This window comes from Cebidichthys violaceus, unplaced genomic scaffold, assembly GCF_023349555.1.
Source record: "Cebidichthys violaceus isolate CVI_PGR_0920_01 unplaced genomic scaffold, fCebVio1.0.p SCAF_49, whole genome shotgun sequence".
In the NCBI taxonomy this organism is placed as follows: Eukaryota; Metazoa; Chordata; class Actinopteri; order Perciformes; family Stichaeidae; genus Cebidichthys; species Cebidichthys violaceus.
The window spans coordinates 1,446,685-1,456,994 of NW_027176694.1; the positions used below are offsets into that span (position 1 = coordinate 1,446,685).

General features: G+C 42.9%; 1 protein-coding gene across 2 annotated transcripts in view; it reads left to right on the forward strand.

Annotated features, from left to right (window-relative positions):
- The window catches only part of depdc1b (DEP domain containing 1B), a 66,397-nt gene extending 57,208 nt beyond the window's left edge, over positions 1–9,189 (forward strand). Inside the window, exons 1-11 of one of the 2 annotated variants that reach the window (XM_068730021.1) lie at positions 473–631; positions 2,687–2,952; positions 3,051–3,195; positions 3,680–3,807; positions 4,398–4,528; positions 4,721–4,768; positions 5,102–5,242; positions 5,380–5,546; positions 5,771–5,947; positions 7,451–7,627; positions 7,746–9,189. In XM_068730021.1, coding sequence (XP_068586122.1) covers positions 584–631; positions 2,687–2,952; positions 3,051–3,195; positions 3,680–3,807; positions 4,398–4,528; positions 4,721–4,768; positions 5,102–5,242; positions 5,380–5,546; positions 5,771–5,947; positions 7,451–7,627; positions 7,746–7,910 — 1,593 coding nt within the window. In that variant the 5' untranslated portion in view covers positions 473–583 and the 3' untranslated portion in view covers positions 7,911–9,189. Of the gene's footprint in view, positions 1–472; positions 632–2,686; positions 2,953–3,050; positions 3,196–3,679; positions 3,808–4,397; positions 4,529–4,720; positions 4,769–5,101; positions 5,243–5,379; positions 5,547–5,770; positions 5,948–7,450; positions 7,628–7,745 lie in introns of those variants that run through there. The other variant, XM_068730022.1, reaches the window with a different exon arrangement.
- Positions 9,190–10,310: the final 1,121 nt, after the last annotated feature.

A 10,310-nucleotide genomic window follows, 5' to 3' on the forward strand; every position in this document is an offset into this window, starting at 1 on the left:
CAAAGAGCAAATTGATCAAAATGTTAGAATAATTGTAGGCTACCTGAGGTATTGACCAAATAATGTGTTAATTCGGCAGATAAATGGTGCGTTCAAGTAAAAAAAAAAAAAGTTTTTTATTGTAAACATAAATATTTGTGTGTGTGTGTGTGTGTGTGTGTGTTTATATGATCCTTGTGTAAACTTTTAAGTTAACTATTATTATTATTATTATTATTATTATTATCAGTGTTACTATTGTAGCCTCTAGCAGCACGAGGAGCAGTAGAGGTAGCAGAAGCAGTTGAACGTTGACGTGTGTATTGTCTCCCTTCGTCTCCGTTCAGAAAACGCTGCATTCCTCGTGGTCACGTGACCAGCCCGCTGCCTAATCACGTCGTCCAAATGGTGTGACGCAGTGACGCAGGAGATTCAAAGTTGTCCGCAACGTTTCTGTTGAGAGACTCTCGTAGCACAACTTTTGTTCAGCCGCAGCTGAAGCTTGTGGGAGTCTTATATGAAAGTTATATCTATATATATATATATATATATATATATATATATATAGATACCTTCATGTTTTCACACGAGTGAAGTTATCGGAATGGACGGTAAAGTCATTGGACCGGGTCCGTACCGCGCGACCAAGCTGGTGAGTCTGTCGGTAACGTTAGCGAGGCGTACACAAATGTGACGTCGAGAAGCTCAATGTTGCATTTTAACGCTACAATGTAACGTTAGCTAAATTAAATGTGTCAAGTTTGTTTCATGTCGGAGTACGTTTATTGCCTTGATAACTTACATTCAAACAGCAACTTACGTGAACAAGGATAACTTTAGAGCTTACTCAGTCCTAAATGTAACGTTAGTAAGTTAATTAGTTAGTTAATTAATTAACGTTAGTTAGTTAGCTAACAGTTTACTGAATTCACGCATTTTGTCCTCACGTAAAAAAAAAAAAAAAAAAAAGAAGGCTCGCAAAACGGCACTAAAAGTGTGTTCGAAGAGAAGAGACAACAAAAGCAACTTGTGAGCAGAAATGGTGCTCTGCCCAGAAGTGGGTCAACCATAGCAACACAAACACCTTCAGCCTTAACCGACACGTTTTAATCCAGTTGCCGCAGTGTAAATAAGCGTCTATTGTAACCTCATTCACGACACTGTGTTTACATTCTGAGTAACTGTAACGTTAGCTAACTGAACAAGGTGACGTTAATGTTCATGTTGTTGGCTTTGAGAGCTTCTTTTCTTCATTTCATGTAAAAGCCTCATACATGCTGTTATGTCAGCTGTTTCTATCCAGCTCACTGGCTGTGAGCAAAGTCATACACTGCATTTTAAAGGGCAATTTGAACAACACTGCTGTGTTAATTCACCCACCCCACGTCATTCAAAGCTTTCCTGTGAGCCTTTTGTAAAGCACACATTTTGACTTGTCACATTAATAAAGGCACAGGTGCTACATCCTAATAACGTTAACGCCGGCGGCTTCATGCTGAAAAGCGTTTCCATTGGCACAATAGCAGCACCCTGAAAACCCAAAAGCAGCTAAAAGGATTTCAGCCATCATTCATTTTGTATTATTTGCACCTGCTCCTTTCTTACCGTGACATGTCAAAAAAAGTTAAAGGAAAAAGAAGGTCTAATACTCCGCTTCAAGAGATTCTACTGAAAAGAAATCAGGAACGATGAGATACAAAGTTTGCCAGTGCACTTGAAAAACACTATTCCTCTTTTCCCTGATGGGTTTCTGGTTTATTCTGCTACAGTGCGTGTCTACTTTAGGCTTCTGTCGATCCATTTTCAGCTGTTGTGTGTCGCATTTGTGCCATCTGGTATAAACATGCTGTTTATTAAGGTGTATTCTATACAAACAAAGCTTACAAGTACATTGTAAATGCATAGTTTATAGTGTCAAAATGACCAAAGCCAGAGAAGAAACTTGAAGAAAAAAAACGATAATCTACCACCTGCTGCCCCCCCAAAAAAAAAAAAAATCATGCAGAGCTGTCGACAAGGACAGAACTTTTCTTTTTTTTTTGCATGTTGTTGTAATGAAACAACATTTCAAACATTTTCCCCACCACACATTTAGCTCCATCTAGAATTCAGACTAGCCACAGTGGGCGTCACCTGCTTCACTTTGTTACTCTCCAGGGTTTTAATGGCCTCCTGTAGCCCACTCCTCTCTCTCTATTATTCTCTACTTCTATCTCTTGTTTTCCTGCCAGCTGATCACCTGTAACCCCTGCACCATCCACAACACTATAAGGAGGACATAATGTTCTTTTTGTATAAAGAACAAAACAGTTTGGTGACTATATGATATGGTCGTGCACAGATTTGATGGCGTAATATAAATGTAGTCTATAAAATGAAGAACATGCACAGTATTTTCTATTCCATATGGATGTATATTTTTGTCTTCGGTTGCTTTATGCGTCATTACTTGACAGCAATCAGAAGAATGTTCCAAACAGTCGTCATAGCACTGAAATTAGGAACTTGCTGAATGCATAAACTGCTGTTATCTGGGCTCAATCAGAGTTGTGGCTTCAGTGAAATATTTATGTGCCTTATCTTAATATACATTGCATTAGATTGCCGAGGAGCACTCGCTCAATTTGCCGTCCGTGACGAACGTTCTGCAGCATTTGTCACTCATGATCGTCTCCCTTCTTGTCGCTTGTGTTTCCTTATTGTGCAGTGGAATGAAACCATTAAACTCTTCCGCGGAGGCATGCCGCTGAGACGGCACTGGGCCCACTTCCGCTACTTTGACTGCAGTTTCACGGGCTCCGAGGCCGTGGACTACCTGCACGAGCTGCTGAGGCGCAACTACAACTTCGGGCCTGAGGTGACGCGCTACCAGACTCTGCAGCTGCTCAGGAAGTTCCTCAAGGCCCACGTCATTGAAGATGTCAAAGGACGCCACGGGACGGAGGACTTTGAGGACAACGGTCATCTGTACAGGTACTGCTTAGTCACCCTGTGCTGTGGCTCATGTTAGTTGATGTTGGCGCTGTCGCTGCATCTTCGCAGCTTGTTCCTTAGTTTGTCTTTCTCTCCAGGTTCCCGACCTCGTCCCCCCTGAAGTCTTTTCCAACGAGGCCTCTGTTGAGAGACAGCAGTGACCTTCCTAGACTCATTCGCTGGGATGACTACGAAGAATTGCCTCAGCGGGAGAACATCGCGCCCCTGAAGTCTTCCGTCATGGTGAGAAACTCCACCGCTCGCATTGACTCATGCTGTGCTTTTAAGTGTGTCAGCAGATGCCAACTCAATAGAGAGCAAATGGCAAGATGAGATATTTTAAGACTCTTCCCTGTTTAAATTACTGCTGGGTCATCAAAGGTGAGTTTAATGTAAGCAGGACACACTCCTTCACTTTTACACTGCTGCTGTAGTGGTTTCTTTTGTTGAACTGTGTTGTGTTGGACAGCATTATATCAGCGGGTGTTTCTACTATTTTGTCCACCACATTTACGTGTATAGAAGAACAAAGACCACACATTATAGTGTAATACATGACCGTAAAAAGTACATTCTGAACCATTACCACTAAGTTAATATCAACGCATCACGGACAAAGTTCAACCCCGGTAGGATTTCTTACATAAGCATGTATTGTGTGTTGCACTGTGTGTCTGTATTGGATTGAACATTTCCATTCGTGTCTCTCTGTTCCTTTTTCGATCAGACCTCAGATCTGTGGAACAAACGGCACAGTGTGGCTATCGGGGATGTGCATGAGTGCAAGCTCATACGAAGGAAGGAGATCACTCCAAAGCAAGTGGACCACATCTGGAAATCAATGACCGTTGCCCAGTATGTAACCCTTTAACGTAACTTATTAAACACTGTTCATGTTGTTTGTATCTTTTGGTTAGTTAGTTAGTTTTAAGGCTTCGGCACCCCTTTAAAGAAAATGTTCTGTCATGTCTCCCATATGCACAACATGCATAATATTATAAAGTATGTACACAGATGATTATTGTCGGAAAATGTTGTGTTTTATGAAGTTAAGGTAAATTATATCGGCCTTTTGGCAATTGCTCAGAGTACAAGCAACAGGTGTTCTGCAGATTCATAGATATATATTAAACTCGAATTACAATTAAATACACTATGTTGAATGAAATGCACTAGTATTCAAATTGACTTGTAATTAAGGTGAAGAAGAATAACCAACTGATTGCTCTGACAGTCACATTTTGTCTGGAAAAACATCATTAGCTACGGCATAACTGCTATTAAACAGAGTTTTTAATACATTGATTTTGATAATAGTTGGTTTAGTTCTTCTGTTTTGATATGTTTGGAACCGTAACGTAAAACGCAGTTATGCACCCCGGGGTGACGCGGCACCCAGTCCGGGAAGCACTGCTCCAGACACCTGATGCCCCCTCTGTTTGTAGTTTACAGAGAGTTCTGGGTCTGCAGTCAATGGACGGAGTTTTGAACCCGACGCACGTCAACGGCAAGCACATTGTTCACAATGTGTTCAGCGTGAATAAGACGGGCATCGTCGTCCTGGAGAACAAAGCCGGTGAGATGCTTTTCATCCCCAGTTAGAGAAACTGCTGTTTTGTTGCAACTTCTATATTCTGACTCACCCATCTCTCTCTCTCTCTCTCTCTCTCTCTCTCTCTCTCTCTCTCTCTCTCTCTCTCTCTCTCTCTCTCTCTCTCTCTCTCTCTCTCTCTCTCTCTCTCTCTCTCTCTCTCATATATATCTCCAGAGGACATGCCGTATTGGGTGGTATCGGCAATGAAATGCCTCGCCAATTGTAAGTATACATTATAAGCTCACTTTAAAAAAATAACTGTTACAAAAATATAAAACAATAACCATCTGCTTTGGAGCTGGGACTGCAGCGGGTCCAAGTACCCGAAGGACAAAACCGCGATCTCTTAAACAATTAATGAAGCCTCCAGTCCGTTAATGGTGCCATCTTTTCCAGATGGTTGATGGTTCGCTTTATGTTTAACTGTTTATACATTACGGGAATGTATGTGCGCGCACATACGCCATCAAATCTAAAGCACCATTTTGGGTGTTTCATGTGCATGTTTTCAACATTAACAGGGGATAACAGTATGTTTCCTGTCTTCTCTCTCAGGGCCTAATGGCAATGAAAGCAAGCAGCCAGTGTACCCGGGTTTTGAGAGGGACGTTCTGAGAACGGTGGCCGATTACTTTCAGAGACTCAGAGAGCCACTGCTGACTTTCCATCTCTATGAAGTCTTTGTCAACATTCTCAGTGAGTGCTCCACCGTGTGCGTCAGAGAGCGATGTCGCTGCGCTGCCGCGGACAAAACAGTCGGCGGTGTTCGTTTTGCACCCAGCCTGCATGTTTGCCCTCGGGATCAGGACTCTTCTCTCCTCCTATCTCTGCAGGTCTGCTGCACGAGCAGCAAGTAGCCGCCGAGGCTCTTCAAGTCAGCTGTCTCCTGCTGCCGCCGCCCAACCGGAGACGCCTCCAGCTGCTGATGCGCCTCATGGCCCGCGTGTGCCACAACCCCCACCTGCCTCCACTCAATGACGCCATTGCTACCCGCACACTGGTACAAATACCAAAACAGTTATTTCCTACATGTCTTTGTGTGTACGTGAGAGCAGGATTGTTGGGAAATCCCACACATCAGCAGGGTACAACATGGACACGGTGTACTGAACAAACAATATAATATAAATATATGTGTCCAGAATCCTTGCGACCGGTCTGAATCTGCCCATGTGGAGCTGGGAGCTGATTTGTAACCCGTCTCCTGTTGTGCTCTCTGTCTAGATGGTGCAGATGTTCTCACACTGCGTCCTGGGCTCAGTGGATGAGATGGACTTGGATGAACTGCTTTCCACCAAACTGGTGATCTTCATGATGGAGCACCACAGCACCATCTTCCAAGTTCCTACCAAGCTGCGTTGCCAGGTTGAGGAGCACCTGTCCCACCTCAAGAGAGTTCAAGTCAGTGCTCCGTCTCTACTTTATGAAATGACAAAGGCCATACCTTTGAGATGCACCGTCTGACCAGCCGATCCCAATTTCCTTTCTTTCTAAGATCTATATCTAACATCTTACGCAACTTTTTTTTAATTAAGAATTAACATTACATTACGGTCATTTAGCAGACGCTTTTATCCAAAGCGACTTACAATTCAGTATCTATCTACACACCGTGGACGCAGCTACGGGAGACATTTTTTGGGTTAAGTGTCTTGCTCAAGGACACATTGACATGAGACTAGTGAAGCAGGAGCCGGGGATCGAACCGCCGACCCTCTGATTGAAAGGCAGCCCTGCTCTCCACTTAGTCACGGTCACCTTAACAATTAAGTATGTCCATAATAAAACATTGACTCTTAAATAGCTTCGAATTTTATTTTTTTTTTCAAAAACTCTAGCAAGTTACAGGACCTATTCTCACACAAGCAAATATCGAAGTCAAATTGCTCCACGTTACTGGAGAAATCAAATCCAACTGAACATGATTCAACTTGATCGAACATGTTTTACTCTCCAAATTGGGAGCTTTATGTCTTCTTCACTCGCACTGAAGAACTATGTGTGTGTGTGTGTGTGTTTGTGGCTGTGACGTTACCGTCTGTGACGTTACCGTCTGTGACGTTACCGTCTGTGCCGCTGCACTCGCAACGTAAAACCATCCGCCGACAACCGTCCGATCGGTGCGTCTCTAATCATTTATGAAGACAATGTGCCAGAGTGATTCCATCATCTTGCCAAGCAGTGTGGAACAGTGGTACTGTCACTGGTAAGTTGTGCTATTTATAAAAAAAAATCAGGGTATTCCATTCATCTCTATGTTAAATGTAGCTGGAAAACACGTGTTGCACTGTTTGGGTGTGTAGTGAACAGAGATGGAGTGGAGGTGGGGTCAGCAGCATTATTGCACGATGATCATGAAATGACATTAACAATATGTGACAATAGTCTCAAGTCACGGAGACAATTGCGTCAATCTAGTTTAAACGTCGATAATATTTCATGACGGCAGTATTGCTCATCCAGTCGCTATACTATCACTGCTGCACTGAACCCTGGTGTTCCTACTGGATATCTGGTCTCATGTCTGTTGCTATGGGAAACACCACACACCATCAGAACTGATGCTTTCGTCCACAAGGTCTTCACTTTTGAGGTTTTAACCCCCCTGCACACTTAATATCGTATGTGTCCTGTATTTGTCATACAATGTGTTGTACTATTTACGAGCTAGCTAAGTCAGTAGGTTGGGTTATTGGCTCCAGTTTTTCTTTATATTTTGCATCATAACGTATGATTTTGAGTTGGCTCATGACATTAATTATTGATGATTATGCAGTCAATAAATACACTCCATATGTACTTTAGTTATGTATTGAAAGCAGGGGAGCAGATATTCACAATATCCCAGTTTGTGTCCCTCCAGTGTATTGCTGACTCTGTACATTCCTCTGTGTCTTCCATCAGATCAAATACGCCGATTCAGACACAGACTTCAGTGCCTCTCCAGCTTTCTGTAAACAGATCAGCAGGGTGGAGTCTGAGGAGGTGATAGGAACCCAGACTCCTCTGCAGGCGCTGCTGGAAGGCCTGATCGCAGACAAAGAACTCCCCGCCAAGGACAAGAGGAAGAGGCTGAAACAGGTGTGGCTTTACTATTTACAGACGTTTGAAGTGGAAATGTCATTCAGTGTAGATCCTGGAGGAGGTCAAAATCTGCTCTTAAGCAATATCCTGTACAGTAACATCCTCCCCTTATCAGTTCCAGAGGTCGTACCCAGACGTCTACCGCAGTCGATTTCCCACCCAGGAAAGCAAAGCGGCCGTAGTGCCTGAGAAAACCCCGCGGCTCAAACCTCACCTCATGTTCTTGAACCTCAAGAAGCCCTTCCAGCCCTTCCAGAGGAGCTGGAGCTTTAGGGCGTGATCCGCCACCGCTGACGGCGTCGGCACGTCGGGCCGCGCAACACAAGTCGACGTCGGCGCCGCCACACAAAGAACAGCGCGGCTGCTGTGCCCTGACCACCAAAAAAAAAAAAAAGCACCGTTAAACTAAGAAAAATAACTTTAAAGGTCAGTTCACACCAATGCACACAATAATAACACCAACAATAATAATAACTATTATTATAACAGACACCCAGTGCAGAATACATGTGGATGGCTGAACTGACCCTTTTTGAACAAATACACTTTACTGGGTTGATAGAAAACTTGAACAAAGTACATGACGCTACACCAGCACTGAGAGAAGAGCTGATGTTTCTTAAAATGAGCTGTAATGGTAGTTCACACGTTGTGTATAGGCTCTACTAGATACTGTGTGTTAGAGCCAGTGAGCGACACTGTCCTCCTCCCTCTAACACACAGAATGAAATGCATTTCAAATGTAATAATAGGTCGTTAGGTGTTAACACTATAGGTTGTGAAACGGTAATGATCAAGTGCATCGTACTCTGAAAACATTTCCATAGGTACATAGTTTTGCACTATAACGATATTCGATGCATTCCTTGATTGATTCATTTCATTACTTTTTGATCAAATGGTCATTGCTATGTTGTATCTAGGCAACTAAACATGTTCATCTTTGGTCACTTAAACAGTTGCATAATTGTCAGCGAGAGGCTCTCGCTGAGCTTCAGCTGATGCTTTCGTCTGTGCCGACAGATGAGGGGAAATCTTCCAGACGTGGTTGAGTATTGTAGATTCTATCTGCTGTAAAAACGTGCACTACTACATTTTAAATATTAATCTGCAGAATCTGAATCTCAGAACGGGGGGGGAAAGAGGCGAAAGCGAACATTTCACTTGCTACAAAATGTCCTTCCTCTCTTCGCCCTCCTTACACCTTACTTGACGGGTCCTGCTGTTTGTGCATTCTCATAACTCATTTCATGTTTTTACTTGTTATTCTATATATAAGAACTTGACTGGTACAAATACTCTTTTACTGTTTTCAGCGTGTTTTTGACCTGCTGTTCTCTCATGTCAATCAGGTTGTTTTTCACTTAATTTGAGACTTAATTTTTTTATATTAATAAGTGATAATACTAAATGTGTTTTTTTACGAATGCTCTTGAACAAATGTAATAATGCTGGAATAACTGTTACACTTGAATTGCTGCTCTGCGCTGGAAAAACCCACCAGGATGAAAGTGAATTCATGTCGAGGCTGATGTTCCTATAAACGTGCTAATTGATAACTCTGTTGTTCTCTTTCTTGTAGGTAGTTTCATATGAGGGATGATTTGATATTTTACACAAAGGAATCTTGTTTCGATGTAACCGATGCAGGAACGGAAGCAAAAATGCTTCCTCCAGCACTGCATTCTGCGTAGTTTCCTGTGCATCATCACCTCCTGCAGAACAGTAAGAACTCATCAAAAACATAACGGGCACAGTTTATATGTAACATTTTAAACCGGGGGGGGAAAAAACAATTATTATCCCGTCGTGGTATCAATACTTTATCCTGAATCAAGAATAATGCTTTGACGGTACAAGTAGCATAGTTACTGATCGTTATGAATTTACCAACACGGCAGCAGAATAGTAGAGCAGGGCCCAAAATATTGCATTTACACAACATTTATGGATTTTTCTTTCATCCTTGCACTCTTTTTATTTTCGTATTATTCAGCAATGTTACTTTGCATTTTTCCCTGACAAGCACTAGTGTGAGATCCAGTCTTTAAGTGGTCTGCACTTTTCCATCTTCTCCCTTTCCATGCTGCCATGTGAAAAGCTTTTACCTGATGGTAATCATACGGTGTGACACAGAGAGAGGGGGGGGGGGGGGGGGGGGGGGGTTCGGGGGTTCATTCTTTTGTGTTGTTGGCAAAAGAGTTTCAAGTCAGCAGAGCTGTCGCCTGAATAATCCCACAAGTAAACATCCCACACAGTAAACACTCGGGCTCAATTGTGGAGGTGGAAAGAAAACTTTAGTACACACCAGCGCCCCGTTGCGTGATGATTCGCAGTGTTGAAGCTGTTGTGTGTGTGTGTGTGTGTGTGTGTGTGTGTGTGTGTGTGTGTGTGTGTGTGTGTGTGTGTGTGTGTGTGTGTGTAATATTTATGCGGCAATGGCATCTTCCTAGTTATTCTTGTGGCACAAGTTCATGTGTCTAGAAAAGTGAGACTCCTGTATTGTTGACTCGGTGTCCACAGGCACGCGTTCTTGTTTTCTGATTCTGGGAGGCGTCGTAGTTGTAAATGTTCGTGTCAGAAAGTGTCAACAGGAAGCTCTTCAGCTGACGGATCAGGTAGACTCTATTTTAATCATCACAGATTACCATTTAAGGATTCAAGTCTACTCAAGCACCCA